We start from the raw sequence: 21,662 nt of genomic DNA on the forward strand, positions 1-21,662 counted from the left end.
CCCCATTGTTACGGTCCAGACGAGAAGCAAGCAGGACTTGCAAGTGGGCCGGAGCGCTAAGCTGTGGAATGAGGGGTGATTTCTCCACGCCTCTGCCCGCCCCCGCTCCCAATTTTATACCTGAGAGAAGCGCTGGCCACTTGGGTGCAGACGTTCCCAACGTAAATCTGTTGAAAAGCACGGACATGTGCCTTCGGTCCTCTCTTCTGGTTTAAGCCCTATGCCCTTGAGGTCAGGAGCCCTCTGTCCTCGTGGTCCCTCGGAAAGAGCTCTGTGCCCAGTGCAGGGAAAGCTCTTTGGGATTCAGGGACTCCAACGTATCTCATACCAGTCTTCTCAGTCCTGCTATGTGCTGGAGTTGTTAACATAAAGGAGCCACTGGAATCCTCCGAGGCTCAGTTTGCCAAGCTTTGGGTTCTGAGGCCAGATATTGTGATCACAGCCAACACCACTTGATGGTCTATGGCAAAAAAATTTGTTTTGCTCTAACGTGCCCTCCAGAGCCCCCGGACGGACCCTGTGCCGTGTGATCGCACAAGCCTCGCAGTGGGCCTGGGCTGCTGATCCTGGAACGCAGACCGTGGCCCCCAGGTGTAGGAACAGCAGGGTCTGGGAGGCTCTGGAGGGCGGGGGCACTGACGTCTGAGCGGAGCCCTCCACCAGACCCCGAGACTTCCTGATGGCTGGACCCGCGTGTGGCTGTTTTATCCTCCAGCAACTAATTATGTTCACCAGGGAGTTACCTGCTCTGAAAAAGAGAGAGATGACATTTAAAGTAGATTAAGTGGATTTTCTTTTATTGCTTTAATAGTCCCCAGGCAACATTTGCTTTTGCTTTTCCAACCAGCAGAAGTGATCAGAAAATGATTAGAGTTTCTCCTGCAGATGAATTTCAGGTTTTGCAATCGTGCTGTTTTATGAGCTGAAACTATCTCAAGAGCCAATCTGTGGTTTTCTCTACTAAAATTAGATTTAAAAACAAGGGTGCACAGCAATTGGAGGATTCTGTTAGCAGCTTGCCCTAAAGCCAGGTACTGTGTTCGCCATTTTCTTTTAAATAATTAGTCTTAATTCGATGTCATTTAGAGGAGAGCTGTGTTCCATTTCATTCAACAAAAGCAGGCCCCGAGCCATCTTCTGCAGAGGTTAGAGGGAGAATTTACTCAAGCGTTTGCCCAGGGCTTCCCCTCAGGGTCAGACAGTCTCTAGAATCTCAGATCTAGATCAGTTCATTCTCAAAGAGCTGCCCTTTTGAACATTTCTCCCCTGCCCCCAAACCTAAACCTTTAGCAGTATTGATATTCCCTTGCTCATCCTGGAGAATCCCATTAGAAAAGCTGTAATTGAATTACACCCGAGCTTTCCAGCTAGCCCAGTCCTTACAGAAGACCCGTACATCCAAGGCTATGCAAAAATCAGCTCAGAATGTACCTCTTCCTCTCAGCCAGGTTACAGAGAATCACAGCCGTCAGCCAGAAAGAAGCCATTCTCACTAAGGAGAATACAATAACATTCATTCTCTTCTTACCATTCAAAGCAAGGCATTATGTTGATTGGCTCAATAAGGATTGCTTTTGTCTTCAGAAATAATGCTGTGTTGTTCCCGTGCCTGAACTACAGGAACCTACTGGCATCGATTTGCCTCTGCTGGATCCAGCGAGCACCGTCACCACCATGACGGGACCCAGTGCTTTCAGCATCCCTCCCCCTATCCGGCAGAAGCTCTGTAGCAGCCTGGATGCCCCACAGACGAGGGGTCATGACTGGAGGATGCTGGCCCATAAGCTAAACCTGGACAGGTGGGTATGGCCAGGCTTCAGAAGTAGTTCCTGTTAGACCATCGGGCTCCAGGACTGATACAGCTGACTAAGGGCAACGTTCATTTTTTCTCTCCATCTGTACATTTACTTACTTTTCATTATGACAACATGTATTAAGCTCCTACCTTGTATCTTGCACCATGGTCTTGCAAACACGTTGTTGAGAGACATCCTGGGCTTACCTGACATTTGTAAATATCAGGTTTTGTGATCCACTTCGCAAAGCTGACAGGCTAAGTCCCCCTAAATGATATATCCATTCGCTAATTTGTTCCTCGCCTCCTGCTGAGCAGGACCTAATGCTGGATGGGTAATGAACACGCTAAACACAGCGCCGCCAGGAAGTTATGAAGAGACCTCCGGAGCCTCTTCTTTGTAGAACGTTGCCGTCACGACCAACCAAAAGGCGTGGCATAACCTGTCAAAGATGATCAGAGCCTGGGCTGGAAAGAAAACATAAGTCTCTCGGTTTCCTGTTTAGGATGTGACCCACAGACATCTTGTCTCTTAAATTATCTTACTCAGAGTTGAGGTTAAAGTTAAGGCATCACGTCTCCTGTCTGGGGCTGACCTAATTAAGTATGGGCTAGTTGTTCAGAACGGCTCACTGCAAGCCACAGTTTCCCAAGTGGGTCCAGTTATACTTACAGAAATGCAGTAACGAAAAGGTTTAGTAAAAACTGAAAGGAAAAGAGATCCGTACATCACACCATTCAGCACCTTTTCCCATTACCAATTACAGGTACTTGAATTACTTTGCCACCAAATCAAGTCCAACTGGCGTCATCCTGGATCTCTGGGAGGCACAGAACTTCCCAGATGGAAACCTGAGCGTGCTGGCAGCTGTCTTGGAGGAGATGGGAAGACATGAAACAGTAGTGTCGTTAGCAGCAGAAGGGCAGTATTGACCCAGGCTGGGGCTGAGAGTGAAGCAGGAGAGTCACAGGGAGTCTGTGGACGTCCAGGGGCTCAGAGCTGAGGAGGAAACCCAGTCTAGACCAGTGAGCTCCACAGGCAAGATTGCAGCGGGAGAGAGAAGGAAAACAGACACAACTACCAATATACATGCCCACTCTACTCGGACATCGTCACAGGAGTTAAGAACAATTGTACAAATGTGTATCTTGAATTTAGAAATCAACCTAATTTTCCTCTTAGTTGGGCTGTATGCTGTGTGGTACAGGATCTTACAGTTTCCTAGGAAACGCTTTTTATTGCTATCCAGATCTATGGATAAACTTTCTTAACAAACCCAGTTTCTACAAACGTTGTTTACATCCAATTGGACAGGGATGCAGACACTGTCCATGGCTCGTTCTATTTTTGTTTAAATCATTTGAAGTTGAAGCTGTGGACGGTTTGCTGTGTCTCTTTCAGATTAGTAATTCACAGACTTTTCCTACAAATCATGTGCATCAAGTGTCTCAGAGATAATCCTCCCATCAGTGTTCTGTTTCTAGAACTTGTAGAACCAGTGTTACTGTTTGTATCGGGGAAGTGGAGAACCTAAGTATAAAGGAGAGAGAGCTAAGACTTCCTTATTCCTTGAGGGTACCCACCTCACGCCCTTGGGGAATAAAGCTATAGCGTGGCAGGGAAGACAGGGATTCATGTTCAGCCACACAAACAAGCATTTTTTCCACAACATGTGTGTTTGTAATATGCAACTTGAAGTGGTTTTTTTTTTTAAAAGAAAGGTATTATTATTATCATCATCATTATTATTGATGAGTATTTACAAGTATTCTAGTAAAAGGATTTTCTTTTAACTTGTTTTTGTTAGCAGTACTGTTAGTATGTAGGTATTGACCTGACCCGGGCACCTTCTCATAACAAGGTGGGCGTGGTCACCAGTTTAATTAAACAGGCATTGCTTCCCTGACCTTTTGTCTTTCTCCCATCATTCTGCCTGGAAAGGAGGTAAATGCTCACTGGCCTTGTCAGTCTGGTCTCTGAGCTTGCTCAGGCAGGGGCTCTGTCCTCTGAGTCTCGTCACGAGAAGCGTTCAAGTGTTCTGATTCAGGCTTTACTCAGCATTGTGGTCACACAGCCCCACACGCCTCTCGTGGGTCCTCTGTCTACCTTGGAGGCAGTGTGGCTGAAGGAACAGCCTCTGAGCTGGAAACCGGTTCTCATTGTGGGTTTGTCATTGTCTGGCTGTGCTACCTTGGGAGAGTCATTTACCCTCACTGGACCTCAGCTTCCTCACCTGTAAACTGAAGGGATGGGATTAGATCAGCTCAAGGTTCTAAAATGCTTGACTTCCACTGTGATGCTCCCAGTCTCCGCCATCAGTATGAAGACCACAATGGACGCTGACCTGGATCATTTAAAGATTCAACTAGCCTTTCGCCCAGGCTACATTATGCCTTTCAAATAGTTCCCACTTGGAAGATAATTATTCTAACCTGTAACATATTTGTCATGCTTTCCAGTCTTGTCTTTGTGTCATTGCATCACGCTGTTCACCCAGAGATGGCATCTCTTTATTATCACTTTCTTTCCTCTCTTGGGACCAGTTGCCTTCCTGACTAGTTGCAAATTATGTTCTATTATTGTCCTGGTCAAAATTTTTTTAATTAAAAAAATTTTTAACTGAAAAATAGTCAACAGACTACTTTGTGTAAACTATGATATTTCCTGAGGACCATCACAGGCTCTTTGTTTTAACACAGGGACTCAATTCATTCAGCAGGTGTGGAATAAGGAGTCAACAGCCCAGGAGCCAAACCAAGATTGAACAAGCAGCACCTGTGCGTATGAATCAGAACTTTCAAAACATGGCTGTGGTTAACTTTTGGGCTGGAGGTATCCAAGTTGCTGACTGGATTTGAATTAGAAATAATTTTATACCCTTTTCCCCTTCTTTCCACATATATTTCCTCTCCTGACTATTTTGGTAACTTTTTGATATTCCCAGGTTCCTCCATCCTCATCATTGAGAAACTGCTGATACCTTGTAGGGAGCCTTTTCTTTCCTGCCTTTTATTTCTTATCTTTTGTTTTAGATGCATATTCCATAATCTCTCTCAGACCACCCCCCTGTACCATATATAAGAATATGTTACACTTATTGTGAAAGGGAAGGATTGCACTAACAAGTTCAGTGGATAATGCTTATACCAATGCATCTTTGACCAAAAGATAGTAAAATTCTACATTAAAAAAAATTTAATACATAATTTTTAAAAAGGAGGAGGAGGAAAGAGCTGTTGTCCATTGCTGCATCTTAAAAGAACTTCTCAAGGTTACTCACCATTACTGGTTTGGGGGGCTGTCATCTGTGGAAGTCAAGAATTAGAAATCTGATACCTAAGGAGAAATAGAAAGGAGTAACTATGTAGTATTCAGATAAATCAATTCCAAAACTGACTAAAAAAAGTCATCAACACAGAACTACAGAACACAGCAGGAACTGTATTTTTGAGGCTCCCCCATTGGGGGGGGCTTTGGGGTTCACTTCGGATGCTTCGTGGTTTTCGGTTAACGGGCAGAGCGGTTGATTCCCTATAAGTGAGGTATTCATCTGTCATCAGGTGAAGGGCAACTTCCATATGTACAGCACAGCATTTACATTTATGTCAAATGATTTTCCCTGCGAATTCTGATTTCCTTCCTTGGAGGGAGTGAAGTAATCGCTGTTAGACTGCTCTCAAACTCAGAAGACCCAGACTCAGCAGTTCAGCACGTAGGGAGCCGCCTTCTCAGCCATCCTGTGACACGTCCTGCCTGTCATTCCTAGGGCTTCTATGTAGGTTGTGAGCAAAGACCAGTTTACTTCATCCGGAAGGAAAACAAATCGATCACTTGTGCATGATGCCATCTAGTGGTGGATAACGCAATCTACCCTGCGTCTAATCGGAAAACTTGGGAAAAGTTGTTTGACCAAGGGAATGGACACCTATAAGCGTCTGCAGGACCTTTATGACAAACAGACGTGGGGAAATTTTCACTTCTAGTTTTCTTATTCTCACATTGTTTTTCACTTAAATTAGCCATACCAAAAATTACATGTCCTTATGAGCCTAGAACATTTGTTACTAACTCGTTCATACACAACACGTCTCAAGTTGGGTTTTGGTTATAGGAATAATAGAAGTATGTAAAAATCTGTACGAAACAGTTTTTGAAAAGTTGTCATTTTTAATATTTATATTTTTCATTGGGCTTTATATGTTTTAAATCTTTTAGTTCTCTAGTATTTATTTTTGAGGGTGTAAGAGGCACCCACTTAGAAGTAAGTTTTATATATGCAAATGAAAATAGTGCGTCTAATGAAGTGGAAACTGTGCTTGATAACCAAGGAGAAGAAATTAGCCTCCTGAATTTGGGGATCTAAAGGCAGAGGTTTCCTCCTGTTTTCACTTTCCTCTCACCAAACTCACTGAAATTTCCTTTAAGTGATCTGGAAGGAACAGAAGTTAGATTCAGAGTTGATAACTGGGCACAAGGTGATGCCAAACATGTAACACCGAGGTGCTCACAGCCAGTAGCCTTTTCATAAACAGCATGAACGCCAGTGTGGATACTCACCTCAGCTACCCAGAAAAATCCCCATATTATCACAGGAGCAATGTAAGCTCTTCCAAGGCAGGGCAATATTTGGGGTGAGATGTCCATTGTTAAGTTGCATAACCATTAGCCATTTTTACATATACTATTATTTTGTAGATTTTAATCTCCCAACTTTCAAATAGTAGAACCATTGTTTAGGAAGAACTCACGGAGACTGAGTTCAGGACACTCGAGAAACTACACAGTAATAATTTTTTAGAGGTATTTCTCCTATAAGAAGGATATCTTAAACATTCCAATAGTATACTCGTTTTTTTTTGTTGTTGTTGTTTTTAACTTCTTCTGGAGAAGAGCAGACAAGGCTCTTGCTTATGTGTCCGTAAGTGTGTCTCTGTCGGGGACACAGCAGCTGTGTTCCTGGTCCACTTACTCCGCTGTCTCTATCATTAATGTTTGAGGAAGGAAGCAGTAGGTGATCACTGGCTCCTCAGAATTCACAGCCTTTGCCACTACAAGGTCTGCTCCCGTGAGGTCAAGCAAATAAAAATACTGACCTGCAAGAGAGTGTAAAGTAGGTAGAAAAGGTTTAGTTGTCAAATTCTCAGTTTGCAGGTCGAATGGGAGCGTTGGCTCTCGCTGAGCAGTTGCTCTGGTCAAGGTGTCAGTCTCGCACAGAGGCCTAAGTCCTCGGTCCAGGTCCACGGCTGATGAAAGCAAGGATGACTGTGGAAACAGCCAAAGTGAAATTGGGTTTTATCCATCTTCTCTGAGAACAGGCGAGCTCTTGTGAGTCAGAATGCCATTGCTCAAAGCCAGTTATCTGTAAAGATGATAATGGTCAATGAGCATTAGATTTTATGGATCCAATAAGGAAAATATTTTTATTATTATCTCAAGGTAATCAAACATTGTTTTACCTTTTGAGTGTCTCATAGCACCAACTATTACACTTTGCTTTTTCGCTTTTTTTCTGTTGTTTTTTTTAACCTTACTGAGCTACGCTTGACTGAAATCCTTAGAACTTGGCCTCTGTGCACTGAAGTGCTGTTTCATTACCCTAAGAAATCTATCTGTATAATCTCTGGCTGTAATGATGACTTTGAAATAGTTCCTTTGCCTCTCAAATGATTCCTCCCCCCCCATGGTATAGGCATGAGGGGAATACATACATTGTAAGCATTGTTCATTTAAGGCTGTATTCATACAGGTCAAGTAAGCCAAATGGAGTCATAAATATCTCCAGAATTCATGCCTGAAACCTCCTATTTTTGAAAAGTAGGGAGATGGCCTTGTATGTCACTGGGTGGGTTTCTGATACAGGCTAACAATTAACTTCTGATCCTGTAGTCTTATAAACCTTGTGATTGCTCCCATTTTGGGAAATCCTCTAAAAATCTGTCTTCAGAAGAGTTCATGGCGCCCAGCTTTTTCAGTGGCCCTGTCACCTCCCTGTACTGATCTACAGGTAGGATATTTATGGGCTCATGAAACAAAACATAACGTACACTCCCAGCCCTATTTTCGCATGGTCGAGGGCAGCGTTGCCAGGACAGACAGGAACTCCACAAACGCACTAGCACACAAAACCAAGCAGGTATAAGAGGCTACTACTTCCCAGCCCGCTGTATACTTAGACTTTTGCGTATTGCAGAGAACTGTCCAGAGATCTTCCGGTATCCCTGCAGAGTGTCAGGAGAGTCTTGGCCTACCAGCTATGGAGTAGGAAACAAGGAAGGTGCCCTGAGATAAGGTCAGCTGCCCACCAGGCAAAGCATTTGCTACCGTATGCCAGCCTCTAAACATGCCATTTCAGATTGTGCCTCAGCGAAATTCTAAGTTGCTGAGGCCGTAGCACTTCAGGGTCTTTAATTTAACAAACATGCTCAAATCCTTGATGCCAACCTTAAATTCCAGAAGTCTACTGGACTCGGCACTATCACAGCTGCTGCTGAACCGGATGGCATCTACCCAGGGTGGAAAACCCCTCAGTACTGAGCTCAGAATGTGAATCGTAGGCAATTTTTGCTGATCGGCAGCCTAAGAATTGATGAGCCCTTGACTTCTGCATATCAGCACTTCTGTGAGGCAACATCCCAGAATCATGACCTGAACTATGTCCTGGATGCTAAACCTGTTCAGAGCAGCATAAAAGAGCAAGAAATCCACAGCCAGTGGAAAATGCTGGACAGCAATCGGAACAAGCTGAATGTGCGATCTGCATTCTCCCCTTTGCTCTTTCCCAGGCCTCCCGTTGGTAGTGAGACCCTCACCCTCCCGATGGGATGCGTTTAGCCCAGTTGCAGGGACTAGCATCCCTGTGTGTGTGTGTGTTGTGTGTCAACGTGTTGTATGTGTTCACTGAGTTTAATGTTGACCTGTCGCAAGTTGGTGACCTTCCTCTTCGCTCTTTCTAAAGAAGACAACCAATGTTTGTCAGAGAAAACTCCCCAGCAGTCTGCGGTGCAGTGCCGTGTCATCCACCTGCTACTCCCTGGGGAACAGTTCAACTGCAGAAATGTCACATTAAGGTTTTGTGCTTTGTTGTCTTTCTTTTTTTAAACACGACACAACTTTGGCTTTTCGGATACGGAACACTTCTTTTGCTGTTGTGGAGTTCCCTCTTGCCGTATCTTCTATGCAATTCCTTTTCTAGAAAAGGAGGCTTGCTCTCTGGGGTCCTGTCCGTGTTCCCCATGTGCTGGAAGCGAGGGATGCCGGCTCTGGCTGTGTCTCTCCTCTCTCCCTGGCTGCCTCTCCCCATTTTCCTGCAGTCCCTCGGTTTGTAAATTTGCCTGCATTTATCCTGTCAGCCAACATGTACACAATGTAAAAGAATTTTTAAACAGGTGATAAATTATATTTATAAGCAACAGAGAGCGCCACCCCCCTTGTTTCTTCACAGCAAAGCCCTCTGCGTGAAGAGTCACGTGGTGGCCCCTTAACAGGACAGAAAAGCTCTTGGATTCTGCACAGACAGTAATCCCAACGCCCCTCGGGCCAGGATGAGGTTCTAGAACGGTGCTTCTCAAGCGTCTCCACACACTTGAGTCACGGGAGGAGCTTTACCAAACACAACTGCCTGGATCTCACCCTCAGAGAACCTGGGTCTGGGGTGTGGCCTGGGTGTTGGGAGTGTTTTAAGCCCCCAGGTTAGCAGTTATGGGGGGACCAGGTCTGGGGACTGCTGTCAGAGGTGCTGGGGAGTTGGGAAGAAAGCAAGTGGGAGGCCAGACCCTCAGAGACTCGATTTTAAATGAAGTCTGCACAGAGATTATGGACTTGTGGTTGCCAAGGGGGAGAGGGGGAGGCGGAGGGATGGACTGGGAGTTTGGGATTAGCAGATGCAGACTGGTATGCTATACAGGATGGATACACAGCAAGGTCCTATCGTATAGCACAGGAAACTGCATTCAACATCCTGTGATAGGGGAGGACCTTAAGAATGGCAGAGGAAGAAGATGTGGAGATCACCTTCCTCCCAACAAATACATCAGAAATACATCTACACGTGGAACAACTCCTACAGAACACCTACTGAACGCTGGCAGAAGACCTCAGACCTCCCAAAAGGCAAGAAACCCCCCACGTACCTGGGTAGGGCAAAAGAAAAAAGAAACAACAGAGACAAAAGGATAGGGACGGGACCTGCACCAGTGGGAGGGAGCTGTGAAGGAGGAAAGGTTTCCACACACTAGGAAGCCCCTTCGCGGGCGGAGACAGCGGGTGGTGGAGGGGAAGCTTCGGAGCCGCGGAGGAGAGCGCAGCAACAGGGGTGCGGAGGGCAAAGCGGAGAGATTTCCGCCCAGAGGATCGGCGCCGACCAGCACTCACCAGCCCGAGAGGCTTGTCTGCTCACCTGCCGGGGCGGGCGGGGCTGGGAGCTGAGGCTCCGGCTTTTTCGGAGGTCAGATCCCAGGGAGAGGCTGCGTGAACACAGCCTGAAGGGGCTAGTGCACCACAGCTAGCCGGGAGGGAGTCCGGGAAAAAGTCTTGAGCTGCCGAAGAGGCAAGAGACCATTGTTTCGGGGTGCGCGAGGAGAGGGGATTCAGAGCAGCACCTAAACGAGCTCCAGAGACTGGTGCGAGCCGCGGCTATCAGCGCAGACACCACAGACAGGCAGGAAACGCTAAGGCTGCTGCTGCCGCCACGAAGAAGCCTGTGTGCGAGCACAGGTCACTGTCCGCACGCCCCTTCCGGGGAGCCTGTGCAGCTCGCCACTGCCAGGGTCCCGGGATCCAGGGTCAACTCCTCCGGGAGAACGCACGGCACGCCTCAGGCTGGTGCAACGTCACGCCGGCCTCTGCCGCTGCAGGCTCGCCCAGCATCCGTACCCCTTCCCCCCCCCCCCCCCCCCGCCTGAGTGAGCCAGAGCCCCCAAATCAGCTATTACTTTAACCCTGTCCTGTCTGGGTGGGAACAGATGCCCTCAGGCGACCTATATGCAGAGGCAGGGCCAAATCCAAAGCTGAACCCCAGGAACTGTGCGGACAAAGAAGAGAAAGGGAAATCTCTCCCAGCAGCCTCAGAAGCAGCGGATTAAAGCTCCACAATCAACTTGATGTAGCCTGCATCTGTGGAATACATGAATAGACAATGAATCATCCCAAATTGAGGAGGTGGACTGTGGGAGCACCTGTAGACTTGGGGTTTGCTGTCTGCACCTAATTTGTCTCTGGCTTTGTGTTTATCTTAGTTTAGTATTTAGAGTTCATTATCATTGGTAGATTTGTTTATTGATTTGGTTGCTCTTTTTTTAAATATATATATATATTTTTTTTTCCTTTTTCTCTTTTTGTGAGTGTGTATCTGTATGCTTCTTTGAGTGATTTTGTCTGTATAGGTTTGCTTTTACTATTTGTCCTAGGGTTCTGCCTATCTGTTTTTTATTAGTATAGTTTTTAGTACTTTTATCATTGGTGGATTTGTTTATTGGTTTGGTTGCTGTCTTTTTTTAATTCCTTTTTTATTTTTTTAATAATTTATTTTTTATTTGAACAACTTTATTTTATTTTATTTCTTTCTCCCTCTTCTTGTGAGCCATGTGGCTGACAGGGTCTTGGTGTACTGGCCAGGTGTCAGGCACGAGCCTGTGAGCTGGGAGAGCTGAGTTCAGGATGTTGGTCCACTGGAGACCTCCCGAACCCTCATAATATCAATGGACAAGAGATCTCCATCTCAACACTAAGACCCAGCTCCACTCAACAACCAGCACGCTACAGTGCTAGACACCCCATGCCAAACAACTAGCAAGACAGGAACACAACCCCACCCATGATGCAGAGAAAGCTATCGACAAAATTCAACACCCATTTATGATAAAAACCCTCCAGAAAGTAGGCATAGAGGGAACTTACCTCAACATACTAAAGGCCATATATGACAAACAAACAGCCAACATTGTTCTCAATGGTGAAAAACTGAAACCATTTCCACTAAGATCAGGAACAAGACAAGGTTGCCCACTCTCATCACTATTATTCAACACAGTTTTGGAAGTTTTAGCCACAGCAATCAGAGAAGGCAAACAAATAAAAGGAATCCAAATTGGAAAAGAAGAAGTAAAACTGTCACTGTTTACAGGTGACATGATACTATACATAGAGAATCCTAAAGATGCTACCAGAAAGCTACTAGAGCTAATCAATGAATTTAGTAAAGTAGCAGGATACAAAATTAATGCACAGAAATCTCTAGCATTCCTATACACTAATGATGAAAAACCTGAAAGAGATTAAGGAATCACTCCCATTTACCACTGCAACAAAAAGAATAAAATACCTAGGAATAAACCTACCTAAGGAGACAAAAGACCTGTAAGCAGAAAACTATAGGACACCCATGAAAGAAAGTAAAGATGATACAAACAGATGGAGAGATATACCATGTTCTTGGATTAGAAGAATCAACATTGTGAGAATGACTATACTACCCAAAGCAATCTACAGATTCAATGCAATCCCTACCAAACTACCACTGGCACTTTTCACAGAAGTAGAACAAAAAATTTCACAATTTGTATGGAAACACAAAAGACCTTGAATAGCCAAAGCAGTCTTGAGGGAAAAAAACGGAGCTGGAGGAATCAGGCTCCCTGACTTCAGACTATACTACAAAGCTACAGTAATCATGACAGTATGGTACTGGCACAAAAACAGAAATATAAATCAACGGAACAAGATAGAAAGCCCAGAGATAAACCCACGCACATATGGTCATCTTATCTTTGACAAAGGATACAAGAATATACAATGGAGAAAAGACAGCCTCTTCAATAAGTGGTGCTGGGAAAAGTGGACAGCTACATGTAAAAGAATGAAATTAGAACACTGCCTAACACCATACACAATAATAAACTCAAAACGGATTAAACACTTAAATGTAAGGCCAGACACTATAAAACTCTTAGAGGAAAACAAAGGTAGAACACTGAATGACATAAATCACAGCAAGATCCTTTATGACCCACCTCCTAGAGAAATGGAAATTAAAACAAAAATAAACAAATGGGACCTAATGAAACTTAAAAACTTTTGCACAGCAAAGGAAACCATAAACAAGATGAAAAGACAACTCTCAGAATGGGAGAAAATATTTGCAGATGAAGCAACTGACAAAGGATTAATTTCCAAAATATACAAGCAGCTCATGCAGCTGAATATCAAAAAAACAAACAACCCAATCCAAGTATGGGCAGAAGACCTAAATAGACATTTCTCCAAAGCAGATATACAGATTGCCAACAAACACAGGAAAGGATGCTCAAATCAGTAATCATTAGAGAAATGCAAATCAAAACTACAATGAGGTATCACCTCACACCAGTCAGAATGGCCATCCGCAAGAAGTCTACAAACCATAATTCCTGGAGAGGGTGTGGAGAAAAGGGAACCCTCTTGCACTGTTGGTGGGGATGTAAATTGATACAGCCACTGTGGAGAACAGTATGGAGGTTCCTTTAAAAACTAAAAATAGAACTACCATATGACCCAGAAATCCCACTACTGGGCATATACCCTGAGAAAACCATAATTCAAAAAGAGTCATGTACCACAGTGTTCATTGCAGCTCTATTTACAATAGCCAGGACATGGAAGCAACCTAAGTGTCCATCAACAGATGAATGGATAAAGAAGATGTGGCACATATATACAATGGAATATTACTCAGCCATAAAAAGAAACGAAACTGAGTTATTTGTAGTGGGGTGGATGGACCTAGAGTCTGTCATACAGAGTGACGTAAATCAGAAAGAGAAAAACAAATACCATATGCTAACACATATATATGGAATCTGAAAAAGAAAAAAAGAAAGGTTCTGATGAACCTAGGGGCAGGACAGGAATAAATATGCAGACGTAGGGAATGAACTTGAGGACACAGGGAGGGGGAAGGGTAAGCTGGGACGAAGTAAGAGTGGCATGGACATATATACACTACCAAACGTAAAATAGATAGCTAGTGGGAAGCAGCCGCATAGCGCAGGGAGATCAGCTCGGTGCTTTGTGACCGCCTGGAGGGGTGGGATAGGGAGGGTGTGGGGGCAGACGCAAGAGGGAGGGGATATGGGGATATATATGTACATATAGCTGATTCACTTTGTTATAAAGCAGGAACTAACAGAGCAATGTAAAGCAATTATACGCCAATAGAGATGTTAAAAAATGTATACCCTGTGATAAACTATAATGGAAAATATGAAAAAATATATGTATAACTGAGTCACTTTGCTATACAGTAGAAATTAACACACCATTGTAAATCAACTGTACTTCAATAAAATTTAAAAAGATAAGTAAATCAAGTCTGCCAACAGCTGCACTAGTAGGTAGGAAATGAAAGGGGAGGATGCCCAGAGCTACAGCGAATGCCCGGCAGAGCTTCTCAACCTGCCGGAGCACAGCCAGCCACTGCCTCAGGGTGATGAGCACAGGACAGACTCGGATGTGCGAGGAGAGCTCTGAGGCGGCCCTTTCCTAATGAAGGAGCTGAGCCGAGAAGCGCCTTTGATGGGAGGCTCCCGTCCCATCCCGTCCCTCAGGCTTGAGCCAAAGAGCTTGGGAGCAGCCCTGAGGCACAGCCCCCCTGACTTAAGACTGATCCAAGACTGGGGTCACAAAACCCGCTGTGGGTCAGGGCTGAGCAAGTGGTGGCGATGTGTACACTGGAACCACTTTAAAACAGAAGGGAGAAGTGGGTCCTATGGCTGAGAATTTAACTCCATTAAAAGAATGGAAACTCAGTAGAGAACAAAATGGTACTGCGCACAGAAAGCACATGGCAGCAGAGACTCTGCCCACCACCATCCCGCGAACCTTGCTTTGGAGCTTTGGTGGCCGGCATTCCTGTTGGGAAGACCGCACTCAAGAAAGCGCGCGCACATTTTCCGAGTCACGTCGCGGGTGGGAGGCTGCCCGAGCTCCTCTCGGGGGTAGAGTCACTGGAGGGTTCGGGAGAGTGGCCGGGGCAAAGAACCCCCATCAGCCCCAGAGCTCCCTGTAGCCGGTTACAACCACCACCGGGGGCGGGGGTGGGGGGAATTACTCTGCAGGAAGAGAAGTCCTTCTGAGAGCAGGGTCACCTGTACTTTGCTGCTGTGACAAGAAGGAACAACCAAGCTTGCAACTTAAAAGTGAGCAGAGCAAGAGAAGATGCTGTTCGCCTCAGCTGGGATTTACTATCTCTCTGCCTTTGAGTCCCAGGAAAGCCCACAGCATAGAGAAGTGGGGTGCAGAGAGGGTGGGAGAGGTGTCACCCCACTCCCACCACTGCAAACTCTGGCTTGTTTTAAACGTTGCCATCTTTACATCCTGTAAAACTAATGTCAGCGAGGAAAAGCAGTATTTATGAGCACCTGCTGTGTAGCTGGTGCGGGGCCATCACATTCTTCACACGCTCACCTCACTTGTTCCTCCTAAGAGCTCTGTGAGGTGGGAATTTTGTCCCAATTTACTCGGGAGAAGATTGGGGCTCAGACTATGTTCTTCCACAGAACTGAGATGGTGAAAACCATGGGATGGGAGTTAAATCGATCTGAATCCCAATGCTGGGATGAATTCTCTTGGCGTAAATGCAGCTGGCTAAACACAGCCAATCACACAAAAACTTCAGAGTCCCTGGTAACTGAGATGCAAGCCCGCCTGTAGTCTCTGTGCCCAAACAACTCTGGATTTCCTCTCTCCTAATCATCTCCAGTGGATGCCCTCAAAACCAAACTTTGCTCTCTGCCCACCAGGATTCCCAGTCCATGGACAAACAACCTAGCAAGTTCCCTCTCCCTCTGCAGAGGGTTTTCTCCTCTCCAGGGGCCACTGACTCAGAAACAACAGCAACAACTGGGTTGTTCCGCACCCCACGTACCTCACAGCTGGATGGAGTCTTTCTCCTACGGCTGTGCTCCTTCCAGGCTGTTGCCCCTGCATGGAACCCCACTCCTTTGTACGTCATGTCATTAGACTGCCACCATCCTGGGAGGCTTCAGAATCCCCAGAGACAGATCCAATGGCCCGGCTTTTGGGTTCCTCTTTCATCAGCAATAATCTTATCCACCCCTGTGATCACACCTTCAGCCTGTCCTTGACCTTGCTACTCCCTCTTTGAAATCTTGATTCTGAACACAGACCCTTTCTCAGTAACCGCTATCGCACCCTCTCAAACCCAGCATGGTCCCCTGTCCTCTGACCTTGTTTTTTTGGGCCTATCAGCCGCCTCTTCTTTAATCCCCCTCCTTCCTCTGGACCACATCAGCCATCACCTTGATGATGATAATTCTGATTTTCCATGACTCATTGCTGCATATGCCTGGTAACCCTGAATGAATCCAGTGGCCGCAGTCTCCATGCCTACATTGGGTTGCTGACAGAAAAATAAAATCATAAAATTACAGAGAAGAGTAGCACAAGGAATTTGTAATAATAGCTAAGAGTTAGTAACTGAGTGTTAGCTGAATGCTTACCTCATGCTTGGTGCATGGATTATTTCATTTCATCTTCAGAACCACTCCATGCAGTAGAGATTAATATTATTCCCACCTTCAAGGGGAAGACACTGAGTCTTCGAGAGGGAACAACATGCCTACCGTCACAGAGTGGAGAGAATGAGGGAGCCCGGGTTCACATGCGGGCTGTACGGTGGTCCAGGGGCCACACCTTGGCCACTAAGCCACAGTTAGCGTCATCCATCTTAACGGGGCCCTCGGCGTTGCCTGTAGCCATCCGGCTGTGATATCCTACGATGCAATTTTAGACCTTGTCACCAACTTTTCTACCTTTCCTCCCACTCTCAACAGATGACCGTGCCTCCTAATTATAGAGAAAACAGGAGACATCAGACCGTTCGTCTTGCTCTCCTGCCACCAGATGTAAACACTTACCTGCAACGCTCTCCATGGCTGCCTTTCCCGCCTGCTACAATGTGAAATTTTTAAAGAGGAAAAAAGGCACAACTATAAGATAACAGACATGTTCTTTCCAAGGGGAGAATAAAACCATTTTATTCCGGGGGAATGTTAAAACAAAGCCATATACAATTTGTAACAAATACAATACAATTGTTTGTTCCCTAGTCCTGAATAATTACAGTATATACAAATTCAATAAGGCACTGGTTCCCCAAAAGAACACAAATGAGTCTCTTTTGAAACAGACAGACAACAAAATCCCGTATATATTCTAACTTTTCTCCAAAAAATATGGCATTGTTTTTTTGTTTTGTTTTACAAAAGGAATGATGACTGCTAAACTGAGTCACTTCTGACGCCTTCTTTCATTTCCACGGCTATGTGACTAAGTTTTCTAAGGAGATATAACTACAGAATTATTCAAGTTTTAAAAAACTGTACTTCTTTCAGTGCCTTTCACCTACAAAGTAGAACCAGAACAGACCAACAACATAAAACACTAAACTTCTAATGAACAGGCGTGACTGCAGAAACGTGGAAGTCGGTCATGACTCAGGACTTGCTCTACCTGACTACACAGCAATTGAAATGGTTCAGAGAATTCCCTGTAAATAAAACCTTAGCGTGTTTTCTGAGAAGCTTCGTTTTGAGAATAAAAAGAATGGTCGCTAGTGACTCCTGAGCTGTGCTTTCCAGGGGGTCAAAGGCCGGTCTCCTCACACACAATGTTCATAGCACTGCCGCCTGTGATTTAACAATCTACACCTTTTATAAATAAATATTACGTTTCATTTAGTACTTTATCCTAATAATATTTTACGCTCTAATCCACATAATGGAGTTGTGTCAGACTCCAAACTGAACATAATATTTATATATACATATATATTTATATAATATATACAAACATACATAAACTATAAAACCAAACATCTTAGCATACAAAACTTATATTAGCCAACAAGTAGTATTTTAGGATTCCTTTGCAGGGAAAAGATTAGAAGAAAATTTTAGGCTTTGAAATAGTCCTAAAAGTAAGCATCAACTACATTATTTCCAGGTTCCCACTCTTCTGTTGAAAGACAAAACGAAAAAATAAAATTCACTTCTGAGCTACCAGAAATTTAAAAATCAAAATGAATTATTTGCCAGTGAGTAGGTAGTCTCTTTAAGAACAATTTAATATTCCCTAAGCAAGGTGGATTTTGGTAAGATACAAGGAAAACTCTATTCATAAGTAAATTCTTGTTTCATTGAAAGACTATAGTAACTAAATGGGTCTTTTTAAGTATCTCTGGAATAACTTTTAAATGTTCATAGTGAGTAAATCAGGTTGGGGATTAGAAAGTAAGCAGTCATTCTTCCAAAGCAACCAAACACATAACAGAGAAGAAATTTGGCTACTATTTTAATCTCTTCCCATTCTTCACAGGAACCAACACCTCCCTAGAAATCTAGTTTACTTTGAAATTATCACCTCTCCACAATATATTCTGATTTGAAGTTATCCATGTATAAGAACTTACCTAAAAGAAAACACATTTTTACCTAAGAGATAAGCCCAGCATCGCTTAAATTTAGGGAAAATCAAGAAACAGAAACATGTCCCCACTTAACGGACATAAATGTTTACTTATTTGTTTCGTAGACAATCTGATTGGAGGCGCTTAAGTTGCTCTCCTAGGCTCAGATGACTATCATGCTTAGCTCTAGCCACATACTCCTTCTAAGCTATCACAAAGAATACGATTTGACGCAAGAGAAAGGAACCTTTACACTGCTATTGAGGTTATCTTAATATCAATAAAAGCAGCATTCTGATTATATTTGGAACCAACTGTTTTTAATCTTTGAAAAATGCAGAAACCTTTTTCGTCTTCAAGGATTAAGGAAATATTCTTTCTTTGTTACAAAGGAGATGTGGTTATGAAGCACTGGGGAGTGAGTGCTGAATACAGAAACCGTTTCTCCTTATGCTTCTCCCAAACCGTAAGCACAGCTCACAGCTGGTCTCTGCTCTAGGATGCTTTCCTGGAGGAACAACTCACCAGTGCAAGCCCACTTCAGAAGTGAGGAAAATGTTTTCTCGTTTTTAATGCAGCTGTCACATTTTCAAAACCCTCCATCCTTCAGCCACCAAGTGGTGAAATGAAAATGTGTTATAAAACACTGCCCCCTGGAGTATTCTGGAAGGAACATCTTTTTTTTTTTTTTAAAGGGCTGGGCAAGGGGGTACTTTCCAGTTCTTTACTAAACACTACAGAATTTCTAAGAAGCAAAAGAAAACCACAGTCAGGAAGTAAATGAATAAAGTTGAGAGGGATGTGTACAATTTTAACCTTTATTAGGTTCCTGTTGCTAAGGAATACTGGCCCTGTCAATGATCTGACTCACGTTGCTCAAAAGTTAAAACCCCGCGTGAGTGAATAGGTGAAAAGATGTTTTGCACAAGTGCCACAGAGAAGAAAAAATAATAAATTAAAAAGTGAATTGAACGTTATGAGAATAAAATAAACTGAGTCAGCATTCCTAAGATGTGAAGCTATCACATAAGATATTAAGATATACATATTTGATCCGTATCTATTCTAGAATAATAAATCAGCAGCCGTAACAGTCTGTGGCCTCCACCAGCATTCCTCTGCTGTCCCATCTGGAGGTTATATTTATCTATTTAAAAATTAAAATTAGTTAAATTAACCTAACATATGTTTCCTCTCCTTCCCTTAACTCAGACACATAAAAGGCAGATAATAACAAAAAGAAACCATATTTGTTTGTACCTAATAAGTTGTGCATACATTTCCCCTTGCGCTTCTGTGAAGGGCTCTTCCACGTACAGAAGAAACAAGCCATGTGCACCTGTACCCTCATCCCCTACCTTGCTGACACTATCTTCTCACAGCACAAGAGCAAAGTATCTCTATTCTAAAGCGCCTTGTCTTCAAGACAACTGATGGCAATTTTATACTTAATATTGATCCCTTCATTTGAGAGATCAAAAGCATGTATGGGTCAATTCTCTGCCCATAAAAAAAAAACAGCTTTGTTTGTGTTTAATGAAAAGGAAGGGACTTTACCGTGAAAGAGAAAGCCTACCAGAATCAGAAACACAAAGCGGTTCTGAGGAACAGTGTCAACATTTACTTCTAACAGAGTCACATAAAACCTTCATTTGTTCCATATCCTATAAAGCTGCAAAAGGTCACCTGTAGGAATCCCCAAACGTGGTCCCAGACAGGTGGTGCTTGTACCCGGGTGCATTCACATTGCTGCGGCCGCCCCGGTGCAGGCCTGGCCCGAGTGGTCTGAAGAGGCGCAGGGCGCAGGGGCTCTGAAGGTGAGTTCCATTCTGTTCTCCAACTTCACCGACTGTTGGTTGGTAGAGTGCAACAGAATTTTACCAATGGAAACACGTATTTGAATTTACCTTCCAGGAGAGTTTCTGGGAAGAACTTTGCTGTAATTATTTAAACTATAATAGTATAAACCTTAAAACATCTACATTATTTGTTTTATTTTGGCAAAATTAAAGCATCTTTTGGAAAAAAAAAAAAAAAAAGGCAATCCCAAAATACAGGGCTTTCTTAGAAAGCAACATGCATCATATCTTGAACAAGTTACCCAAACAGTTTCTCCCTCCTACAAACAGACACGATGAATCCGTGTTTCTGGGAACTTCTCTTTGTCCAAGCTGCTCCCTGAGAGGTGAGGCTAAACTTACTGGGAAGCAGGACGATGTTCACGGCTTGTACTGTGGATGCTTCTGGAACATCTTTTGCTCTGCCCACAGACAGAAGAGTAGCTACTGGCTTTCTCCAGAGATGCTTATTTTTGCCCTCAATTCAGAGTTTAATGTCCTGGGACTCTGACATTTTGGCAAGTGTTTTCTTAACCCGCAGTGCTGTCAGTCTTGAAGCAGGATTGTGAGCCCAGCATTCTGTCATGAGTTTCCCCATCTGCCTTAGACACTGCGGGAAGGAAAAGGAAAAGGAGTTAGAGAAATGTATTATCTGTAAGGCTGGCACTTGGGATTGGCGTTTAGTTTTGGGTTTCTGAAGTTTGAATATATATTTTTAAAGATACTCTTGAAACCATGTAGGCGTAAAATTCCATAAAATTTCTTCTCTCATCATGCAAAGCTTAAATGATGAAAACAGATTTTCATGGCTTCCTTGTGATAGGAGCAAGCAGGTGGTTTTGCTGATCGTACAAGAGCGCCTCTGAAGTCAGATTAAACACATACAAAAATACCCAGGGAGTCTGTATTCCACTGCACACTCCCAGATTGTTTCTAACACCCGGTGAGCTCAAATCTTTTATCTAATTCCATACTATTCAAACAAACATGGTTATTCCTAAATCACAGCTGTCTGCTATAATAATAGCATCACACTGTACCATTTAACAAGATTAATGACCTGTGCACAGCCTCACTACAACTTTCTCCTGTGTTCTCCTGTGGTACATCAATTATTAGCCTTCCTGTTGAAAAGCTCAATTTCACTTCATTAGAAATCCTCAGTGAAGGGATTTTGAGTAATACCAATGCCCATAACCACCTTCAAAATAATATAAATTCCAGCATTTCATAAAGCTTTCTGCACAGCTCACTGGAAAACATATGTATTATTTAGCATTTCAGTAACTGGCCACAAAACCAATGAACCAAAGGTTATTTTGAAATGCATTTAACAGTGAAGAACTCATTTATGAACAGTGTTCTGTCCACTTGTCTGCACTGACTTTGGTACATTTTTTGGGGGGATGCTTCAAACTCCTCTCTGAATGTTCCTGGACAGGTTTAGAGGCTCAGAGGGCAGGTGGGGCAAGAAAGGCAAGGCTGGCCGGCTCACTCCTTCCTCTGGCAGCTCCTTGTTAGATCTGGCTAGGTTTCACCAGGACGGGCTCAGAGCCAGGCCAAATGTGG

At 43.9% G+C, this 21,662-nt stretch overlaps 2 protein-coding genes across 7 annotated transcripts in view; one reads left to right on the top strand and one right to left on the bottom strand.

The window, feature by feature from the left end:
* UNC5C (unc-5 netrin receptor C) overlaps positions 1-4,442 on the top strand; it is a 160,807-nt gene extending 156,365 nt beyond the window's left edge. The window contains exons 16-17 of the mRNA XM_073804679.1: positions 1,621-1,799; positions 2,563-4,442. Coding sequence (XP_073660780.1) covers positions 1,621-1,799; positions 2,563-2,728 — 345 coding nt within the window. The 3' untranslated portion in view covers positions 2,729-4,442. The remainder of the gene's footprint in view (positions 1-1,620; positions 1,800-2,562) is intronic.
* A 12,354-nt stretch (positions 4,443-16,796) lies between these two features.
* Positions 16,797-21,662, bottom strand: part of BMPR1B (bone morphogenetic protein receptor type 1B) — a 418,867-nt gene continuing 414,001 nt past the window's right edge. For 5 of the 6 annotated variants that reach the window (XM_073805580.1, XM_073805579.1, XM_033857384.2 and 2 more), the window contains one exon: positions 16,797-20,703. In XM_073805580.1, coding sequence (XP_073661681.1) covers positions 20,624-20,703 — 80 coding nt within the window. In that variant the 3' untranslated portion in view covers positions 16,797-20,623. The remainder of the gene's footprint in view (positions 20,704-21,662) is intronic. The other variant, XR_012332176.1, reaches the window with a different exon arrangement.

The sequence above is a fragment of the Tursiops truncatus genome, chromosome 5 (genome assembly GCF_011762595.2).
Source record: "Tursiops truncatus isolate mTurTru1 chromosome 5, mTurTru1.mat.Y, whole genome shotgun sequence".
Classification (NCBI taxonomy): domain Eukaryota; kingdom Metazoa; phylum Chordata; class Mammalia; order Artiodactyla; family Delphinidae; genus Tursiops; species Tursiops truncatus.